Here is a 23,710-nt window from a genome sequence, read left to right on the forward strand (position 1 = left end):
GGGATGCAATTGTGGGAGCAGTCTAGAAAACAATTTCTACGGCTCTACACGACCACCTAACGCTATCAGATAATAGTAGCGAAGAAAGGCTCCAAAGAGCTTCAGCGCTGCAGAAATCATAAGACATATTAAGGAAACAACACAAACATGTAGGTGGGATATCTTTCTATAATTGCTAACGTCCCTGTCTTTTTTTTTGTTCTGGTCTAGTTTTTATCCTTTTTCTACATAAAAATTCCCTGCATTGATGTGTGCTTCGTGTTACCATGACTTCGTGTTTGGTTTCATATGTTTTGCTTTGGCGACAATTCTCGATCGCTGGGAGACAACTTTAAAAAAAGTTATATCCCCCAATAAAACCCACAGCAAAATGCTAGAATCATCCCTATCTAGTCTTGACACTCTGCTAGCATGCTACCCTATCGATGGAACGTATGTAGTGGCGATTCTGAACGTGGTAAGTCGAGCATCGTGATATTTTCGAGTATCAGTTACGTTCTGGCCTTCGCTTTTTTTAAACTTTTCTACAAGTTTACTATCCGCTTATGTCAGTCTTGTTTCCAGTATATGCGTTAGTGAATGTAGCACACTAGTGAACTCCGGTAAAACTTGCCCCCAAACCCTTCGGTTGGGACCCGTAGCACAGCTCTAGCAGTTGGCTCAAGATAGTATAATTTGTTTTGTAATACAATTCTCACTACTCTCGCGGAAATGGAATGGGAAACTAATCCATCCATTCTCCACCGCTAAGATGAAACATTTCTGTTTTGTTTTTGTTCAACCAAAAGGTGCCCCTAAGAAATTGCGCCACCCTGTGCCAACGTTAGTGTATATCGATGCGAATAAAATACTGTAGTTCGCTGGGGAGGGTATTTGAGTGACCGATGTGGGGTAACGATAATGACCGTTGGAGATTAACGTCCTATAGCCAAAATTAACACCTACTTCCGTTGATATAAGAACGAAAAAAGCCTATGCCAGACGTTCGTACTACTATGCGTCCTAGGTTATATTATTGCGAAAATTGGTCTACATTCCGGTTAGGCAAAGATAACGATGACTCAATGAAATGATGCACATCTTGCCCTGCTTAATACAGCCTGTTTGATACAATATCGAGCCGCACAGGGAATACATTTATGCCTCCAACTCCATCTATCTTACATTGTTTGCGATTGGTTCCAGCGCTGGTGACCAGAAAATGGTTTGTGGCATCTGCATAACAGAGCTGATTCGGTTTCATAGACCGCTTCAGAGCTACGCGTTCGAATGCCTACAACGCTACTTAGGGGAGCGTCTCGAATCGCTGTGGAGGTTTGGCGGGACTGTGGAGCTCACAGAATCAGACCCAAATCTGCTCGCGTCGCTTTCGATCTCCTGGCCGTCTTCTCACCCTGTGCTAGCACCAGTCTTCGTCGTCCGAATCGGAGTGCCTCGAGTGGAGGGCCCCCTTAGGCTTGTAACCGTTCAGGATCGGTGACGGTAGCACTCGGCCTCCCGTGCGGCCCATGGCAAGCGCCTGCTCGTACGACAGTGGCACGGAATGTTCCATTCTGTAAAAGTTTGTCAAGAGTGTAAAAGTCCGTTGTAATAAAAAGTTGCTCTCGGACGGAACAGATGTTCAACATCGCTACCTTTCGTACTCCCGCTCAAATTCGCGTTCAATTTCCCGCTCGCGCTCGTACAGCTCCCGCTCCCGGTCGCGGAACTCGAATCGCAGGCTGTAGTCGTCGTGGCTGCGCTCCGCCCGGCTATTGCGGAATCGCTCGCGATCGCGTTCCCGATCGCGCTCACGATAGTAGAGGTCCCGATCGCGATCTCGATCACGGTCCCGATCCCGCTCGCGGAGAAACTCCCTCGACTGGGGCAGCGAGTGAACACTGTGCGGAGTGTTGTGGGACGAGTGGCCGGTCTGAAAGCACAGTTACGGAGTTCCAACACACACTGCGCACATGGAGGAGGGGACTTGTCTACTTACATGCGTAGGGCTCGCGTTCAGCTTCGGGAAGTTGATGTTGGTCTGCTTCAGCTGCAGTGTCGACGGTTTGCACGGTGTCGGTGGTAGTCGGCGGCCATGTCCTTGGCGGCGTGTAACTAGCACCGGATAGCTGTGCTGCACGTGTGAACCTGTTGAACCTGGCTCACAAAGACAATTGAACGCAACGGAACAACGCCACCGAAGAAGGAGCGATCGAGAAAAGGAGATACAAATAGATGGAGAGAGCAATGAAATGAGTTGCATCGATTTTTGAAGATACCTCCTGCCGTGGGAACGAAGTAATATAGGCAGACGGCAGGTAATAATACGGAAATAACGGCAGACTCAAATGGTTAAGAGAGCATCGGTATATAAAAAAGCGATAGCGGAGTGAACATTGAACACTATGAACAAAAGGACACAGGGTGTATGAGTTTAATGGACGGGAACAGGTGAGATACGGAGAACGATACATGAAGTTTCAGAACGGCCTCTCAAACCATCTGCAGAGCACGAGCACTGATACGAATTTTACATTGGTTACCAACATTCTTGCCGGAAAATACAACATACAATTTTGTGTTGGAAAGGGTAATGAATCTTACATGCCACTTGTTATATGACACTTGTTGAGGTGATAAGATTATGTTTACATCGGTCTACTCGTTAACACATAGATGCATAGGAATGATCAATGTTGATGGTATAAACTTATCAGGAGACGAGTGAAGAACACAATACATGGAAAATGGGCGAGTGGAGTAAACACGGAAGAGAAGATCCTCCTAACTAACACACTGTTGAGACATGAGGCACTTCTATGATAAGGTTATTTTTCCATGGGGGACGCTCTCAGCGCAATGCGCAAGAGAGCATGATCTAGGGGGTTAGCGAACCAAAGTAAATCCAACATGTGTGTGAGTGTTTGTGGAATAGGTTCAAAGGAACAAATAAAGGTAGAAGAAGTTGGTGGAAAAGGCAGTAGTAGTAATGTAAATAGAGGCAGAAATGGAAGTTGTTGTAGAAGTAGTGTAAAAAGTAACGTGAAAACTAGAAGTAGTACAAGTAATAGTAGTGAACAAGTATTTGGGTCGAAAATAAAAGCGTCTTAGGAGGTGTTGGATTTCCTGTACCCATTCCGTTGCGGTACTTCCGCCGGGCTTGGTCGCGATCCCGCAGCTCTTGCAGCAGCTGGGCCGGACTGGGCGAGCGCGATCGCTCGCAGAGGATCGTCGTATCGTACGGTTGATGGACAAGGTGATTTTTGGAACGGTCTTTACTACTGCGATGCTGGGCACTACTATGTACACCAAAACGATTTGGCGATGGCGAACGGGCAGGGCTGGTGGACGCTGACCAGGAACCTAGATCGAAGGAGTAGAAACAACAACAAACGGGAACACATTGGAACAACCGTTCAGAAGGACGCAATGAGTGTTTGTGTGTGTGTTTGTTACTGTGCCAGCGCACCATGTTCAGTGTGTGTGAGAGAAAGTAGAGAGTGAAGATGTGGTGACGGGCGCGCAACAACGCTAATCGGCGCCAAATCCACAACGTGATCCTAGAGAATGCAAATCTAACAGCGCAAGAGGACACTCACGACACATCGGGCAGGGATTAGTAGCTTGCTCGGCTATTTGAGCAGATAAATCGCTAGAGATAGACAGAGGACACATTGAAACACATCAGGTGAGTCACTGGTACTAGAGAAACACTTTTTACAGCGTCAGAAATCTCGTCAGATGTGCTAACAACTATCTAAAGGTGCAGCTATCGTGTTATGTTATCAGGTGGTAAACATGTTCTACATTGGGGAAACACAAAAACTTTGGTGATTTTTTTTAAAGGCTATTAATATTTAATAAACCAATATTAGTCGTAAAGTACAAAAAAAAATCATTTACATACAAACAAATTACTCCTATTTTGTCTCATAAAATGTGGAGAAACAGAAGTAAGAAAGCAACTGTAAAGTGGTATTTACGAGTTCTTTGTTAAATCAATTTCCTTCCGATTTCATAACAGCAAAAAATATATTCTATATAATAAAGTTAACCAGATTCCACAAAATTGCAGCATTTCTAATGAAAATAAATATTCCAGATGGTTGTTATTTTTGTGGCAACCATAAATAACTCACTAATTTAATTTTGAAATTGAGAATCAAAAAAATTTATGGGAGTGGTAAATACGATGCGGTGGTATATCGAATGTCTTTGCTTTCTACTTCAGATAACTTTACATCTAATCATAGTTTTTCTTTAGTAATTTTTTCTTCAAAGCGATGATAATGTAAACATACACAAAGTGCTAAGTAAGTATTTGATTTTAAAATGTTTATACAAAATTAAATTTCAACATATTCCAATCAATCAGCCCGACTGCCCAAGTTTTACTACACTGTCATACAATTTTGCAAAAAGGATTGTGTGTCGGCAGTATTCTTTTCTAAGGGCCCCGCTACACGACCCGCAAAATCTTCGCGGTTCGTGTAGCCGCGTTCTGCGGTACCAATGCTGTTGCCAGTCATGACCCCCGCCAGCCAATGATAAAATATCACCGTAGCACGTAAATTTATCACCGTATGTCCGTTTATTTTGTTTTTGAGATTTGTTATGTTTACATCTATTTATTCTTCATCTTCTTCTTCTCGCGCATTTGAGTTTGCGGTAGCTGAAAAAACTTCGCGGGTGCAGTTTTCGGCTCACGGAGCTGAAAAGTTTTTGACGTAAACTTCTCGGTTTTTCCCCTCTTTTCGCCGCGAACTTTTTGAGTTTGCGGCTCGTGTAGCGGGGCTCTAACTCTTTGCTTTGTGCACCGGCAGCACCGGTACTTGGAATTTGTGGATAAACCAAAGCCGAACTAAATGGCGCCAACGGTATTAAGAGGACGTATCTATGCCCTACTTGTTGGTGGTATCGTAGGAATCATTGGATTGGCCTGTTATCCGATCATCAGATGTACGATGATGAATGATGAATCCAGCACAATACAAAGAAGTGCAACAAATCAATAGGGCAGGGATCAAGCAAGAAGAAATTCAGCCCGGAAATATGCGAGTGTCCGCGGGGGGGTCCGCGACAGCCGAGCGGTAGCGTCGGTTAGAAAATCGGCCTATGAGTGCCGGGACTCACCACCTCGATGACGTGGGTTTGAATCCGAGACCGGACCCTCCCCTGTACGAAAGGACTGACTATCTACGTACAACAGGGAAACAAGTCTCGTAAGCCCTTAACGGGCAGGCATGACCAAGAGGTCGTTACGCCAAGAAGAAGAAGAAGATATGCGAGTGTGAAGTGATCCTTTTAAACGCAGAACGGATGAAAAATGATAAATCCTGCAGAATGCTTATTTTGGTGCCCAATTTCCAAAGGGTCATATTAGAAAAACATACTTGCTTGTTTAAGCAACCTCAATTTTGAGCCCTTCAAAGGATAATATGTAATAGATTTAATTTAAATTTGACTAGTCGATTAATATCGAGTATATTAAACCACCGGAAAATACACTATATAAAATTAATTGTCTTAAGGTATTGAAATTAGGAGCAAAAGGTATGTTTCTGGTTAGAGTTAGAATGATTTTTCTATATTATTTTCTCTAAAACCGAGACGACTACAGGCATCGAATGATTTCTACCTCGTACATTTTGCTAAAAAGTGCTAATTTGTTCTAAGGATATTGTGCATGTGTGGATGAAAATAACTTGCCCAGTTGAAACACTTTGCAAGCCATTAGAAGTTGTTCATAAAAATTCATAATCAGTCAGCCCTCACAAGAGCTTTACGGTTGATGTTGAGTTTTTGTTTTGGATTTTGGAATTTTGACGTACAATAAAAATTAATAATACCAATTTGACTAAGAAGCTGTTGGACGTATAGAGAGATTAAACACTACTTTGGATTGGAGTACTGAACGGAAACGTGATTTCATATAATAGACACGTATCTACATTAAACGAAATAATTGTCTTGTACAGTTTATAGCTCGTAGATAAACCCCGTAGTTCAAACAAATAAAAAAAAATATCAATACAATAAATATAGGTTTTGCTTTCAAATAAGTTCTGCAGCAAATAAACGAATCCAGTATCGATAGTAGAAAGCAACAGCTTTACGACACTCAACATCAATAGTGAAGATTTATGAGTTTTTATGTTACCTCGGTTGTGCCTGTGCGCATAGCCGAAATGATGCCTACCACGTCTGTGTTCCTCCTTTTGAATTTCCACCACATTGGACACGGTGTCGGAAAAACCAATCTCGTGCTGGTGATGACGCTTCCTCGGACTTGGCGTCCGTACCAGTGGAGATTCCCGTCTGTATGGAGAATGAAATTGTTAATAATGGAATAGAAAACAGCTTGTGATGAGCTGAATAAAACATTTTAGGTTTCCCTCTCTGAACTCATTAGATCGGTTGATTTACCTCAAGCTGGGCGACCTTCGATGCCCGTTATGATATGCATGCCCGGGATGAAGATGACCGTCAGCCGGAGTTAGGGACTCCAGCGAGGGTTGCCTTGAAACATCCTGCAGCTCCTGGTTGGCGAGGTTGGCAATAGAAAGTTTGACCAACAGTCCGGTGTCCCAATGGTTGACGCCAATGAATGCGTCGAAATGTCGGCAGGTGAATGCAATAGAAAACAGATTCCAAGTTAATGATCACCCACCGGCTTAGCTGGTTGGCTTGGTGGTAACGTTTGCGTAATCTGTTAGGCCACTTCCTGTGCCGAGGCACGGAAGTAATCCTTTGCGGGTGGGTTGCAACGCTGGTTTTGAATCATTTCGTTACGTTACTTTGTTTGGTTTCCATCAATACTAGGTCCACTACAGATAAACGGATCGCTATAATAAAACTGTCTAAAAGTTAACACGAGTCTGCTTTGCAACGGTACACAAAAATATATAGTCACTAGGCCACTGCACATATTGATCAAGGAATCGTGTATCAGATAATAAGGAAGGTTGGACAGGGTAATACTTTGATAAGCTTCAGTGATCGGAGCTAGTTCATACTCAATACAATCTTTTTCTGTATCTTTTAAAACCATACTTTAGTATTTTTGATTCAATTAGGCCACGCATGGTCCATCAATTAAAGTAATTGTGGTATCGATAAAATTGAGCTAATTTAATATAGATAATAATTTGGTATGGATAAAAAATAGCTCATTATATTTTTTGTTTTTTTCTTATTGATGGAAGAAAATCAATTGTGGTAGAAAATAATTTTGTTTTAAGTCTTTAGTTTTAAAAACACATGGTTGAACGAGATTTTAACCGAATAAACCAGTTCTGTTTGTTATAAGTTCACGTTTTCGAGCGACAAAGGAAGCTCTTGTTAATGGTTAAAAGAAAGTGAACTGAACAAAAAAAAAATCAAAAAGCTTGAACAATTCTTGTGAATGTGCTCGTGTGGTTGTTTGCTAGACAAGGGTGTCGTCTGTTTGCTGTGTGAATTGTTTGTTATGGTTGAATTTACTGTAGTTGAGTGCTTAATCGATCTATACATTGCATTTGGATAGTTCAAACATGCTAGCTTACTTCATCTACACTATTCGTTTATTGGTACTGTTATGATTGTATGTTCTAATTTAACATGTTTATTTACAAATTACACATAAAAAGCAAGCTTATGCAATTGAAAGGTGTCCAGCACTACTCTGACATCTAGGTTAAGTCACCGTTAAAGCTTACTTACCTGGATTTAGTTAAAAACAATGATTTTATCTTTCCATGAAACGACGTTTGAAAAAAAAATTTGGAGCTAGCACACTTCAACACAACATTAAGTTTTTGCTTATCCGACAGCATTGAGAGCAATTTCATTTGAGAGTAGTGTTCTGGTTCAAGATTCATTCAAAAGATCCATTTGTTTACATGGAGTTCAGGAATGGCCATGCTCGTTTTCCAAACTAAGCTGAGTTCTTGGTCGCGTGAAGGAATCTCTTTGCAATCTCGCGATAAGATAAGCTCTGTTAAACCAATTTGTGGATATTATAAAATTGGCCAGAAAATTAAAAAATAGAGTTTGGTTATTAAATGAATTTGAATAATGCGAGCGATCAAAATCGTTCAAAAATATCAATAACTGTTGATCTCATATGAAAAAGAATGGGAGAGTAAGTTTCGATTAATTCTATGATATCCTTTGTGTATTCTACATTATTTTTATTTTGTAGTTCAGCATAAAATAACGAACGCTTAGCCGCTTCGGTCTTAAATCTCCACTAGTTTAAGTAAAGTTTGCATCATTACTATAAAAAAACAACACACACTCACACAAAACAGTTAAAACACTCATTTACTGAAGTACGTAACAAAAACATCGAGAAGAAATACATCGGAAGTAGAAGAAGAAGAATGTAAAAATGGCAATAAGGTGGACAGACGAGTATAAGTCATCTAGGGCACACACGAGAGAAAGTGGATTAGAATGTTATCGAAAATCTACGCCAAATCGATGGAATTGGGGAATCGTGTGAAGTACTAACTTAGAAATGCGTGTGGCTAGGAAGCTAAAACTCAGAAGAAGTGATAGGCTTCGGAGGAAGGAGGATAGTGCGTATAGAGTGGTACAAAACAAATGTAGAAAGTATCGACAGTTACGAACATAAAAACGCAAAACATGTTGCTTATTTGCAAGTTACCATCGCTATGGGGACTTTGTGTAGTTTTTCTTTTTGCTTTTTAGTTTGCAATGTGAGACAGAGAGAAACAAGACATCACCTTTCTGTTCCTATGGAGAAATGGAGAACGGATACAGAAGTCAGAACATTTCGCCGTTTCGTGCGCCGCTTCGCTATGGCAACTTTTGCTGATGGTGGCAAGAAGATTGGTGGCAGGAGGGCAAGGGCAGGTAGTAGGGGAAAGAGTGTGAATGGGGATTTGGGCACCCAAAATGGCCGAACGAACCTACCTGAAGGACCGCTTGCGCATCGTGGTGCGGCGTGCCAGGCTGACCAAGCTACTGCCATGCAGATCCAGCGTGCTGTCGTGACCGTGGCCAAGCCCGATGCCACCGCCAGCTCCAGCAGCACCACCGCCACCACCACCACTGCCGATGCCCCCGGTACCACCGCTGTCGGCTCCCGGTCTGCCTCCGTTGGCGCTCCCGTGACCGTAGAGCAGGTGGGTTTGCGAGCTGACTCCTTCGCCGTTTTCCAGGCTCAGCGAACCGGTGCGCGAGCCACCCGTCTTCTCCATCACGGCCATATCGAGGATCGCACTGAAAAGGGACGGCTTCTGTTGGGCAGCAGTGGCCAGCAGCGTCGGTACATGCGGGCGCAGTGGTGGCAGTAGTCGTAGGGGTGGGTTGGTAGTTGAAGTAGTAGTAGTAGTAGTAGTAGTAGTAGTAGCGGCGGTAGTAGCAGAGGTGGCAGTAGAAGATGTGGTTCGAAGGGGTTGTGGTTGCACAGAATGGTGGTGGTGTTGGTAATTGATTTTGACGAAATGATGAATGGTAGAATGCAATGCAAGTGATGCACACGTGCAAGTGCGAGTTAGGTTTGATGATAATAAACGCATTCGAAGATATTTTACGTGTGTTATTTATAGGCCATTATCATGGAGTTTAGCGTGACACGCGAGTACACGAATGCATCGCAGTGCGTCCGAATCGAACCGGAACCGATTTTATTTACATGCGCACGCCCACACGGTAAATGGGCAGCATTTAAGATGGAACAGGTGATTTAAGGTGTTCGATTTTAATTCGGTTAATGTTTGATTTTCGTTTACATTTTACATTGCAGTTGGATGTTGGTGGTTGATACGTTTTTAGCGGAAGCGAGAAAGTCGTGGAAAAAGTTTTGAAGCGAAAAACAAACAAACGAAATTCATGAAATAGAGTAGCAAAGGCACATTCTCGATTATGTTCAATTCAACCATTGCAGAGTGTTGGAAAAATTCAAATCTTAAACAATAGGAAATTGAAAAAACACGTGACAGTATCGGTGGTTGAGCAACCGTGTGCAAATAGTATTAGCCTAGGTTTTAAAAAGAGCATTAGGAAAAGAACGAAAAAGGAAAGAAACGAAACTCCGCACCATTCGGCAAATGAATCTTCCGCCACGTTGGAATGGTTTATGAGCCTCAAGCAAAGCCTTTCCACGTGCCGACAAAAAAATCATTTGCCAGAACTGTTCATGTCCATTTTGACTGTACAACGGTGTTGCATACATGTTCAGCTCAGATGGTGCATTTACAATATTTACAGGTATCTTGTGATGTTGTTTGTTTAGTTGAAAAACTTCAAAAAGGTTAAAATCAAACTCGAAACAAAAATTCCAAATCATGTCAAACCAAACAACTCAAATGCCAACAGAATGAAAAAACCTAAATTGAGAATCTTCAAACTGGAGTAACAATCAGATCGATCGCATGCAGTACGAATGTAGTAATTTGTCTATTCTAAAAAAGGTATAATTTCTAGATTAAACTACATCACGATCCAAAGAAATTGAAGGTAAAATTTGAGCATTAAAATTGTCTTAAAGATATATCGCACAAATCATTCAAAAAAGAGCAATTTAAAGACATGCTACAAAAGCAATAGTCGGTACCTGCATGAGCGAGGTAAACGGATTGAATGTACATAGTGATGTATGATGCACAGGGTGCCAAGTACCGAATGATCAACCATGAGGTTGGCACTTTCCAATCTGGTGTAGTTGTGTGTGGATGTGTATGTGCTTATAATTGTTTTTAAACTGTGTTATGCCGTACTGGTTTAGTAGACGCCACAAAACTCAAACAAATAGTGTACTAGTTTTCCAAAAAAAAGCTACGCAAATGAAACTAGAATGAGTTGAACCAAAAATAAAAAAAAACACTAGTCAGTTGGAGATCGGTCTATCTAAACTTAAAAGAAAATTAAAATTCATATGCAACTGTCTATGCGCTAGAGTAAGTCAATTTGAGTTTGGAAGGGAAACGGATTGGATTGACCGGCTTGTAGATATACATTTGAGCAAGAAACAGTGTCAACGTAGCTGTAGGACCGTTTGTCCCTGCACGCCGTTGTTGCTAGCGAGCCTCGCTTATCCATAGTGAACTGTGACGCGTATTAACAGGCCCCAACTCGCAACTAACCCACAACAGAATCGTAACGTTACACCCGTCCGGTGGAAGTAACGTAAAGAGTGCGGCTCTCAGATGCCCAGCTGGCACACTCGGCCGGGCTCTAGAATCGTACGAAATGCAAGACGACACACTGCAGTATACAAGAGTGTTGGAGAGTTTTGTAGTATACTATAGTTTAGCTACAATGCACCGCGTCGCACGCAGCTGTGGTGTTCGAGTAAGGAAAACGTGACAGTAACGGCGTAGTATCCTATCCTACGAAAAGCCAATGTACAGGCAGATAAGTTGCGTTGCGATATGTGGCGGTTTTACTAGCGTTTTGCTGCTTTTTGCTGTACATAGGTTGCTGGGAAGGGGAGAATTCAATTTACAGTTCGTGGCACACACACACATATAGTAGCGTGGCAAATTTTTACAAGATCTCACACACCGCGAACCGGCACAAATGTGAGCCACTCGGATGGTGGGCGGACACGACTGGGGTTTACTGGAAGGCGTGTTGGATAAGATACTGGTACGGTGGAAGACTAGGATAAAGTGCATGAGTAATTGTTTGTTTGTTTGCAGGTTTGACGGTATAATTCAAATATATCGACTGATAAAATAATAGAAACTCGAATGTATCTTTTGCTCCGACTGTGTAACCGACTCTACAGACTCAATGTTGCACGTAAGATACATGTAGATACAAATGTTCAGTCATCGGCGGCCATGACCGAATTATGTCTAGTATGAAGGTGAATGGTTTATTTGGTACTGTTGCTGTTACATTCGCTTAGTTTGCAGTTTGTAGTTGCGGTATGAGTTTGATTGGAAAAGTAAATCATTGGAACAATTACAGAATGGAAAAAAGAGTACAGTACAGAAAAAATATTACGTGACGAACCGCATGCGGTTCCATTGTCAAACTACTTATCTTGCATTTACCTAGAGCTCTTCCTACGACAACCAGCTTAACTAGAGGCACCAGCAAGAGCAGAATCCCGCTGGGTGAGCATCGGAGCGAGTCCGAGCGCGTGGGTCCGGTAAAGCGGAACGTAACCAGAACTCGGCGTCTGTGGCTCGATTCGCACCAGCAAACAATGTGGCACACGAGAAAAACCATCCAATCGGATTTGCTTCTAGCTGGGCGAAACCTAAGCCAGATCGTGCTCATAGGATTTCAATGGCGCCTTTGCTCCGCTGCGCTGGGCACAATTCGTCTCGCGATTGTCTTTTTGTTACTATCTTCTCAGAATTCTTGGTTAAGTTTAGCTTTTTCGAACACGGTCTGATATTGGCTACTGCACGCTCAATTTGTCTCTCAGTATTTTTCATCGGGACAACAGGGCTTAACATTCACGAATCGTATCGAAAGAGTTTTCTGGAAAATAATGCATTAGAAGTGATTAAACAGAACGGTTGCAGCAGATTTACCGGACACCATGATGGGGCATTGGTTCAGGTTTGGGTTTAAGGTAGAACAGAGCCATTACTGGAGACACACGGGTTGTTTGTTTGAGCTAATGATAAAGGGATTCCTAAGGAACTAATGATGGAACTAGCAACTATTCTGTGGCACTATGAGTAATCTGTTACACATATAATGCTACAATGTTCCAGGTTTAATGTGTTTAATTGACCATTTCATATAATTTGTAGGCTTCGCGGAAGGATGCTCGGTGGAGATCATATGGTAGATAAAACTAGAACTAATGAGTAAACGTAATGCTTAACCAGGTTCAGACGAAACCGGACGTATGTATTTACCACATCCTAATGATTGACGCTCCATTACGCTATACAAATAATATCTACAAAAATCTCCAACATGGCAGTTCTCAAGACATGTTCAGATGGGGTGGTACTGGGAGAGATTTTTGCGATGAATTATAACAAATAATACATACTAACAAATATGGGGTTTTTGTGAAATTTGTGATTAAAATAGAAAAAAAAAAATTACTATGGGTTCATTTATCCACTATCCTAGCGTTTAATTTTACGCGAGTCTTTTCAAACGATGAGTTGGGTTCCGAATTTCTACTTTGGCAAATCTTTGGTAAATGTATTATGTTGTTACAGGTTTTCAACGTGTTATTATTTCGGTGAGTAATGTTTTGGTTGCTTCAGTAGTGTTTTCTATTTTCCAAAATCGGCCAAGGCCATGAATCATAAACAGCTCCCAAAATACAAAAATGTAGGTATTAAATCATAATCATCTATGTTACGCTACAGAATGCACCTCACACAAGGGTATCTATGACCTTTTAAACAAATTCTAACAGCTCAAAAATCTAAAACCGAACAATAAAAGAAAACAGCTCGGAAATCTTAAAGCGACATGTTAGGTAATTTTTGGAGAATTGATCTTTTTACAAAATCCACAACTGTCACGAAACTACGATTAGTTGGTCTCTGAGATAATCTAAAAAAATCGAAAAAACCGGTTGCAAACCAAAGAGAAACGAATACTAAGAAAATGCCAGCGTAAGAACTCGGCCCTAACTAGCATAGAGCAAAACACGGTTTGTTAGAGAAAGATAATGAATAATACCGGCAGCCTGGCCGTTGGACTATTTATGCTTGCTTCATTTCCCTGAAAAATAATGGTCAGGATAGTAATATTGGTTGTTTATCACTGTTTTTAGTCTTCATGATAAGATCAACATTAGTGAACGGAAATGTATTATTCTCATCCTTATTGTGAATTTTATTTTCGTTCAGCATGATAATTACCTAGATTTCGAGAAATAAAAGGAATCTGAGGGTGAACATAAAGAAGCATTGTCACAAATCTAGTGACATAAAAATTAAAGGCTCGTGTTGATTATAAACCAAAACAGAACGATTATCAGCTGTTTAAGGAAAATACAGTCCTCCATTTTGTGTGATTGAAATTTATCCTGATTGCATGTGTAAAACTCGTATTTTGAAAATAAAAAGGATCATTTTCGGTGAGTCAGTAGCTTTTCAAACATTGAAAAAAGCCAATACAATGCTACAGCTTTTCCTAAAATATCAGTCTTTAATGTCAATGAATGCCGATAATATAATTTTTAATAAAAATTCAAACAAGAATGTGGTCAATTAATGCGGGAATCTAGGACAAATGTATAACCCAATTAGAAGACAAACATAATCATTCGACATCGAAAACAAATTTCAAATAAAAGTGACCGGGAAAATCTAGACAATAAAGAGACATGATTATTAAACAAAGAAATAAAAATCATGATGTAAACATGTCTCTCACAACTTAAATAAAAAGTTAGATGCGACAAACCTTACACAACATGTTAAAAAAAACTGACGTCTGTAGGAAAGATCGTTCCATAAACTTCACTAAAAGAAGTTTTGTTGCTGAACAACAGTTACAAGGCATACATAAGGGTGTTAGTACAGAGAACAGATTTAATTGGCAAAACGTTACTCAATTTACGATCTGGAGACAGACGATAAGTGATCTATGTTCCCCTCGATGCAATACTTAGGGGCAGTGTGAACAGAACATCATCCAAAAACGCTTTAAAACGATAACCAAATAATGCTCACTACACAGACACCAGTTATTGAGAGAAACAAAACATAATAATTGATTAAGAGATAGGTTAAACAAAAGTAATAAAATCAACGAAAAAAAAATCAAACTGTAAAATGAATAAATCTTTCAAAGTGTTTAGCCAGACACTGGCCAAATTTTGTCAAACGTTTTCGAGCAAATGAAGTGGTCAGTCTTCCCAATGCTCGATAGACCAATTTCATCTACAATAAATGAAATAGTATGAAGTCATAACAGAGGTAATGCTGATGAACTAATAATGCGAGGAATCGACTCATCTTTGCTGCAAAGATGTACACACAAACTTCTTCTCATGGGTAAAAGTGGAAAGTTTTCACGTGTGTAATCACTATTAAAGCGTGATTGTACTCCAAGGGGCACTTTTGCACCATCGAACACTTACCGGCAGATCAGACTCAACCTGGCCAAACTTGGTGTTGCGCCAAGACTCTAGGATCAGCAGACCGGCGTATATCTTGCCCACGGTCAGTTTGCCCGTGTTCAGCTCTTCGTTCAGCGGGACGAGCAGGTCGAGCATCTTTTTAGCCTGCAGGGGCCATATGTGGCTGATTGTTTGCCGCAGTTCCATATCGGCTTGATCCATCTCCTCGGCTGTAACGATAGTAGGTTGAAATGGGATTGTGATGAGTTTCCGCAATTACGCTCGGGGAAGAAGTGCTTTGCCTTACCGGTCCTCATTTTAATGTTGAGATTTTCCCGTATCAGCGCAAACAGCGTTGTTGTGAAGGCGACCTTACCCTCCGCATCGAGTGGCATGTTCATTCGTATGAGCTTTTTATAGGCGAGTCGATTGGGACATTTGTTACCAAATCCCAAGGGAGGATCCATGTTCTTTAACATATCATACATTTCGGTGTAATGTATTTTACCCCTGTTATAAAAGCATAATTTAGTATCAGTTTTAATCATGCCGCAGTGTTACAATGCTTCAGATTTTATAGCACACAGATAAATTAATGGTTCTTTTAATTTGGTATTGAATACTTACGTAGCATTAGGATCATATTCTGCCCATATCCGAACGAATTCGTCCAGATGGTGAGCACCAAGAATACTGGAATCACGCGTGAGATAGTCAAAGTTGTCCATGATAACGGCGACGAACAAATTCAACATCTATTGGTCCGTACCCGGCAGTAGAAAATGTAGCAACAGAAGGTTGAAGAGATACATTTTTAAACTTGTCACCATCCAAACCTTATAACATACACTTACAAGAAATGAGCAGAAGAAGATGAACGACACGAAGTATGCGTAGGCCAGTGTCGATCCGCACGTTTCGTTCGTTTTTTTTGCTCTTGGGTCACACGGTCTCCCTTTGAGACATGCCAGCATAATGTTCGGCCACGACTCGCCCGTAGCACATCTGCGCATACGTTTGTGCGGGAAACGCGGAAGGTAAGTGTGAAGTTGGACGTCGAGTAAACGAAAACATACACACACAAAATACATAATTAGTACGCGGTAAACCTGAAAGCATGATGCTTCAATTTCTAGCATGGGCAGCCTTGCCCAGGGCAAACGGAAAACGTTAGGGGAAACTAGCAAATGGAAGAATATTGGCTCGAACAAGATAAGAAAGTATGCGTACCAAGATCGGCATATTTTTAGATTGTTTTTTTACCTAAATATTAATGTATGTGGGCATGTGTTGATGTGTGTGCGCGTGTAAATGGTTAATGTATTTCAATAGGCGTCTTAAAGCAAATATTAAGGGAGCAACAGGCGGGAAAAATGGAAATACTCGAAATACCGCAGGCGTTTATGTTTACAGAGGATTTGTACAACAATTAATTTTGAAGAAACCTCCTATGAAATAAGTTTGTGTAAAACTGGGAAAGCTTAGCTTAAGTATTTTTTTACATATTGTCCCAGGAGAATAAATTATAGTGCAATGAAACGCAATGCGCAGGAACGTAATTAAAAAAAGATGTCAATTATCCTCCGTAAAACATTTGGTTCTACGTCATCAGGCTATTAACATGATTTTAATTTGGTCTATTTATTTTGATAAAAATAACACATTGTGTGAAATTTCGATCACAGCAGTAAATGGTGAGACCTTATTGCAAAATGGCTTTTAAATAAGGCAATAGGCTAGCATATAAATTGGTGAATGAAGTAAATATTTGCTAAATAACAATCTACAATTATCTATACAGCATTCAAGGAAAAAATGACACCAGACTAAGATGAATCTAAAACTCTAAATCAAAGTTTATTAAGAATTATAACAAGCTGTTTGCTTTTCAAATCTGTATAAAATCTAGTACAGGGAACAACAAATGCTCTAATGTAGGTCAAAGGTCAGAACAAAATAATGTCAAGTGAAGCGAGCAAACGAACCAAATAAAAGAACTAAGTGTATTGAACAGATCGAAGAGAATGGAAGATAACTAGCAATATTGCGTTTGCTATCAAACTGTACATTGATTTGAGACTCGATTCCTTGAGGCACGCGGTTTGCAAGAAAACAGGTCCTATATTGGTCTCGATTTTTGTGCGAGCTCTTCGGAAAGAGAGAACCTAGTACTAGAAACGTGAAAATGGTATAGAAGATTAGAAATCAAGAAGGTCGCTAGTCGCTAGTCGTTGACGGAAATAGATGATTGATAATAGCTATGACTTCAACTAAATGGAACTACCGTTAGGGCACCTCAAATCGATCTTGAGATGCCACAGTGTACAAAGCTGAAGGTGAAAATAGATTTGAATTGAAATTAAAATTGCAGTCAGAGGAAGCATTACTATCAAATGTCATAGACACCATTCTACAGAAGCATCCATTATCACTTGACTATTGTATTGAAAAAAAATTTCACTGTTGGCAGATTACAGGTCTGGCGACAACATCTGATGCCGTAGTAAAGACGGAAAAATAATCTAAGCTAGAATTATACTTGAGCTAAAGTCATTATATGTGTACTAAACTGTGCTACAGTTGGGAATAAAAAGTATCTATTCAGATCTTAAATACATTGTAATAAAAACTGTCATGAAACCGCCTTGATGGCATTGGTATATGAGATGCCTTAATTTTCTTCACTGTGCAACATTTCACATTCAAAATGCTATAATCGGTAGCTGCATTTGTAAAATTCCAGCTTTTTCCATATGAGTACGCTATGTTTCACATCCTATACATATCGAACTATTATTTGAGGTTCAGTTGGTAAATAGTAGTAGATGTAGAGGTAGGACTATTGATATGAGTAGAAAAAAGTAGTTGAAGAGACACAGAATATCTAGTAGTTGAAGTATCGTTTGTTTTTGTGAAAATATATTGTAGTACACATAAGAGGAATTGAATACGTCATAGAAAATTAAACTAGTTGAGTTGTCTTGTGATTTTGATGAGAATACACTGCAACTGCGTTAAACACCTACCTGAACAATAACATCAGCCCTTGGACAAATGAGCGGAAGTTGTTGTGTCTAGTGATAGATGATTCAGGATCTAGCTCAATATTCCCAAATACCTAAGTTTGTTGGAAAGGAAGTATAGTTTTTTGCACTTTACGGAGGATAGCAGTGTTCGCAGGTGGATGTTTAAATTGTACTTGAGATTTTCACCACAACCAAAGATTACATTTCGAAACAATTTAAACATTTCCATCCCGAACACATGGCATATTATAAACGTATGTACAACACAAAAATGTAACAAAAACAAATTAAAATGTTACCGAAAAAAAAAGTTTTGTAAAAAGTAACTTAAAAGCATTACAAAATTTACAAAACAATAGTTTTTGAGGAATGTTCGCTTCGGTTCGTAAAGAGGGTAATACTATCAGATATGTGTTGTCTACAACTAACTGCAAATTGTATTGCGGCTATCACAATCTACTGGATGAAATTGAATTGCTCTGCAAAAAGTATCTAAATCGTAATTCATCTATCTTTTTAAAATGTTACTTATATACAACATGCTACTACTGTTTGTTAAAAGCATTGAAATTCAACCCATCCAACATTTACCAATATGTTTTGCATACCACTTGGGCTTATATTTGGAGAATTTTTTTTAAATTTCGTTCCCAACTTCAACACTTTTCGAAATGCAGTACAACTGGATAGCAAAACGATTGTGAACTTAAATATATGGGAACACTTACTGTGGTAATGCTTGGTAACAACTTCAGAATTAACGGACCAGGCGGTTACACGATCGTAACTGTACAATAATTTTACACGATTTTACTATTTCTATCACCACTCTAAACGACTAGCGGATGACAGAACACACAACTTACGCACAACAAATACATTCGAGGGGTGTTGATATGTTATCAATATCTTGAGCGTTGGCCCAACATCGTATGATTATTGAACATTGCACTAAGGGGAATAACTTTGAGAGGTACTATCAATTAAGTATTATACTATTATTATTATTATTATTGTAGTATGATTTGTAATTGTTCGTGACAGCTTATTTTCGTGTTGTTCTGTGTAAAATGGGAGAGCAGTTATAAAGAAGGAACTACACGCGTGGGTATTCCAAGTGTAACCCTCAAAAAATAAATAAAACCGTGGAGCTAGAGCATCAATGAAAACTAATAAATTTTCTAAGGCTACAGTGGCGTGTTCAAAGATCGATTATTACCGAAAAAGTAGAAGAAGAGCTCCGAAAAACGTTTGAAAGTTATTGTGTCGATTCAGTGCGGTGTCGGGATCGAACTTCATGTTGCCAAAAACCTGCATTGCATGGCACCGGGCGATGCACCGAATTCGTTGATTACCATTTTTGAGCGCCGTTCAAGTGATTCGTTTGGAGCGCCGTTCAAGGGTTGAATTTGCACAAGTTTTTGTCAATTATGAGAAAAGTTAATAAAATTATAGTATAATCAAATGTAAAGTTTGAACAAAATTTTAATCAATTGGTAGATATCATTATTTAAAAAAATTGGTCAACAGACAACTGATTTTGAGATAATGTTCGACTAAATTGTGATAGGATTCGTTTTGAATCGACGTGATAATAGAGAATTATAAAATTGATACCTTTATGGGCAGCTTAGTCTTCTTCAGTTTCATGAACATTGCCATATCTATTAATGCCAACAAATGTTGATTAAGAAACCAAACGAAGCGCTGTATAAAAATTGCGTAAACGTTGAAGCTAGAATCGATGAATTTTACTGCAATAATGAAAATCAACAATCGATCTTGTTTGAAACTGCAACACTATAGAAAGTGTCGCAAGAAGAAACAAAGGATCATAACCATGATTATAGTTAAAAATGATTCTAGTTCTCCTATCTATGAGCAGAGAATATGTTTTTGAGTAATTATGAATACAATAAGGACGCGTTCTAAATGCAACCAGCAAGTCCCCGCACTATGAGCAATGAACATGAGTAAAGATGTAAATTTATTTATTTTAAATTGAAGGAAGAGCTATTTTGCTATTCTAATTCAACTGATATTAAAATCACAGTTGAGATTAAAAATATCTACTTCTAATTAACCCTCCCTGACGAAATATAACCATTCATTCTGGTTTGAGAATAGTAAATGTAATGAACATTCATAAAATTTCACTCCATCGGGCTTATAAAAATCTTGGCATGTTGCACAAGAAAAAGTAATAATGAAATTATTGAAATAAAATAAAACAATACTAATATGATCACCAAGGAACAGAAGTAAGTAATATAAGATAAAGGTTGTAAATTGAGTTAAAAATACCTGCATGCCAATAATTGCGTAGATAAAAAATAGCATGGCAATCAGCAAACAGACATATGGCAGTGCTTTGAATGATTGAACAAATGTCCAAAGTAATATACGTATTGTATAACCTTGACGCAGCAGTTTGATTAATCGTGCAGCACGAAACAGTCTTAGGAATCCAACGTTGAAGGAATTTTCCTGTAGTGGAAGAAAATAATTCATACTGATTAAATAAAAGTTCTTAATTGTAGTATTCGTTTGATTTACTTACCCCTAATTCTAAAACTAAAGCGTCGATAATACTTCCAATAACTGTTATAAAATCGAATATATTCCAAGGGTCCTTGAAAAAATTCTGTTAGAAACGAAGAGGATTAGCATTTTGAAGGATATTGTGGAAAAGAAAGAAAACGGCATATAATATTATTAGTAACATTATTCAGAAAAAAAAATGAAGCATGAAAGTTAAACAAATCATTTCTTATGATTAATAAGAAATAAATGTAGAAAGAAAAACATCAATGAAAGTAATCAATGCGGGTATAATTTATTGTCTGGCAGATGTTTGTTTAAAAACTTAAATAAAAGAATAGCTTTCAAAAATATTAGCAGAAACTACGTTATTGAACATGATTGTATAATGCGTGATGGAAATACATAAAATATGAAACGTGAAATTAAAAATGAAATATGCGTTTCTTGCGTTTCAAGACAATAATGTAACAGATAGGGAGAAGAATTATGATAAATAAAAAAACAATAATACACTATCGAGTTCCAACCATGTCTCGTTGAATGAGCTTTTCTTCTAGACTAAATCATGGCATTGAATGGTTGGAATGAATGAAAAGAATTGTTTTAGAACAGACTAACACGTTCGATAAAGAATTAGAAAGTTTTTAAAGAAGTTTAACATAATGTACAGATTTAAGGTATAGTATTCTGATTTAATATCCAACATAGGATCTATGAACATCAATGTACTAGTTTCAGAAAATTTCTACTTGCAAACTAACGTACATTCATGACGTTTTTAGAGAACATATGAAATATCGATAAATAATAGAAAGATCTATGAAGATGAAATGTAAGTATGGGAACAAATAGTGTTTGCGAATCCTTTGGAAAATCGAAAACAGAATTCAAAATATAATTAAAACTGGTATTAAAACTGGTACTAAAACAATCGAATTAACCGTTGTGACAAAATTGGTCGATGATGTCAAAACTATAAAATCTTTTCACCAAGAACCGCATGAATTGAAATGTTCCCCGAATAATCAGTTTTTTTCATGGTATTAATTACTGGTGTGAAACTGTTATCATTATCATCGGAAAAATAATTTTCAAAAATACGAACAGAGTAAATGATGACATGGATGCATTAGGCATAAACTCAAGATGACACAACTAACAAACAGCCGCAGTCCATCTTTGACAGATCGTTAGAAATGGCGGTTGTTTTGGTTTTATTTTCACTTGTTTTCCGTAAAGTACACATCTTATGGATTGACGACATAGCGGTACCAACCTTACATCCATAAGCGATTAGTTTCATAATAGTTTCCAGTAAAAAGAAGAACGTGAATACCAAATTCATGAAGCTCAGAATATCAATCAGAGTCGTCGGCGCATCGTGGAACTGCAGAAAGGAATATGGGTAGCAAGTCAGCGAATCTTAGTTTTTTTTTTAATCGTTGTTCATAAATTAATGCAAATGTTTTCTTAAAGGAGGAAAGGGAACATCTTGTTTTTCTTTTACTTCCGTAAGAATTTCATAACGAATTTTAAAGTCTCATTGCTATGAATAAAATCCACTTTTATGTCGATTTTACCTTAAACTCTTGATACATTATCATGAATGAACCGAGTAATTGTAGTAAAGTTGTACTGATTACGATCATTTAGGCATGTTTTGATCTGTCGATAAAGTTTTATTAAAACAAAACAAAAATTGCACGAGAAATCACATTTCAAGTCATGCACATACCGATTGATAAAAAACGAAGAATGAAATAAACTTAATAATAACGTTAAACTCATAGAAAAATATAATATTCGTGTAAATAATAGTGACACAATTTTACAAACAGTAGATGGCTAATATAATAGTGCAGTTATCGAGCATAACATGAGCATTCATTTCAGCATATTGTATTCTAAACAAAACTGGCTTCCGTTTCATGCGTAAACCTTTCACAAGGCACAATAATAACATGTGTTGAACATAATTTGCATTTCTTAGAGTACATGCAATCTAATATGGATGAAATACAGTTTGGCAAAAGACAAAGGAAGATATCAGTATAATGTTTGAATGAATCTCTGCCAACAATTTTTTCATTTTTTTCAATAAATTTGGATCTTTTTTAGATGCTTGAACTAGTTTCAATCCTCTTTTGTCTTTCGAACAAGCACGGGGGTTACCACATACCAAAAGCAAAATAAATAATAGCAACATGCAATATATTACACTCAAAATCACGAATACTTAATAAGCAGTTTATGATAGATGTGCTATTACAGTTGGAAGTTATAATGCAGTTAGTCATGCTAAGCAAAGAACTCTAGCCAACATGGCAAAATGTCAAACTTGGGCAATGTGGTAGAATTTAAAAGAGATCAAACAAGTTGCTATTTTGGGTTCGCGAGTAAATAGTTTTCATTCATTCATCTCAATTCATCAATTGATTAAAATATAATGCTTCTTCAAAACAATTAAGATCTTGCCCATGTTTGCTATGAGAATTTTTGGAGAAAAAAAAAACAAATTGAAATAATTAAGGTTTGTTTGACATGTTGCAATAGCTAGAGCAAAAAAGAAAAATACCATGAAGGGTAGTTAAGGTAGTTTTCGAATCACACTATGGATGAAGTATTTTAAAACCGCTATTCATAGCTAGGTGTTTTGACCAACATTAATGAATGTATGAAATTAAAATTCCTAACTTGTATATGAAGAATATTTCTAATGATGACATAAAAAATTTGATATACTTCTCAAAACATTAAAACGTTAAGTTTTTTAACTCATCTTTATTATGCTAGTTAAGAAGAAAATTACTTACCTTGATAAAATTTGACAAAAATATTGAAATGAGTAAAACTTAATTAAAATAATACATCAATAACAATACCTCATTTTGTGAAGTCTGGAAGAACGTTGCGCTTTAGTCATTGGTAATGTTATTTTTCTAATTCAATCATTTTATAAATACCAAACACATTTGGAGCAAAGAAAAGTATGCATGCTTCACTTACCTGATTCCTCTATCATTTTAAGGTTTGAGAAGTATATCAAATTCTTTGCAGATGGCTTTAAAGAGTGAAAGGGTTATTATGATTCTGTAAGAAAGTATGCATAAATAAACAAATAGTTGTGTTGGATGAACCAAAATAATAGAAAACA

At 38.3% G+C, this 23,710-nt stretch overlaps 1 protein-coding gene across 3 annotated transcripts in view; it reads right to left on the reverse strand.

Annotated features, from left to right (window-relative positions):
- Positions 1 to 1,399: 1,399 nt before the first annotated feature.
- Positions 1,400 to 23,710, reverse strand: part of LOC131289575 (voltage-dependent calcium channel type A subunit alpha-1-like) — a 34,607-nt gene continuing 12,296 nt past the window's right edge. For all 3 annotated transcript variants that reach the window (XM_058318860.1, XM_058318861.1, XM_058318862.1), the window contains exons 18-30: positions 20,573 to 20,656; positions 20,317 to 20,499; positions 18,013 to 18,104; positions 15,841 to 15,991; positions 15,614 to 15,741; positions 15,294 to 15,496; positions 15,002 to 15,216; positions 6,406 to 6,518; positions 6,140 to 6,297; positions 3,112 to 3,342; positions 1,979 to 2,136; positions 1,635 to 1,912; positions 1,400 to 1,553 (exon numbers count right to left, since the gene is read on the reverse strand). In XM_058318860.1, coding sequence (XP_058174843.1) covers positions 1,400 to 1,553; positions 1,635 to 1,912; positions 1,979 to 2,136; positions 3,112 to 3,342; positions 6,140 to 6,297; positions 6,406 to 6,518; positions 15,002 to 15,216; positions 15,294 to 15,496; positions 15,614 to 15,741; positions 15,841 to 15,991; positions 18,013 to 18,104; positions 20,317 to 20,499; positions 20,573 to 20,656 — 2,148 coding nt within the window. The remainder of the gene's footprint in view (positions 1,554 to 1,634; positions 1,913 to 1,978; positions 2,137 to 3,111; positions 3,343 to 6,139; positions 6,298 to 6,405; positions 6,519 to 15,001; positions 15,217 to 15,293; positions 15,497 to 15,613; positions 15,742 to 15,840; positions 15,992 to 18,012; positions 18,105 to 20,316; positions 20,500 to 20,572; positions 20,657 to 23,710) is intronic.

This window comes from Anopheles ziemanni, chromosome 3 (genome assembly GCF_943734765.1).
Source record: "Anopheles ziemanni chromosome 3, idAnoZiCoDA_A2_x.2, whole genome shotgun sequence".
NCBI lineage: Eukaryota > Metazoa > Arthropoda > Insecta > Diptera > Culicidae > Anopheles > Anopheles ziemanni.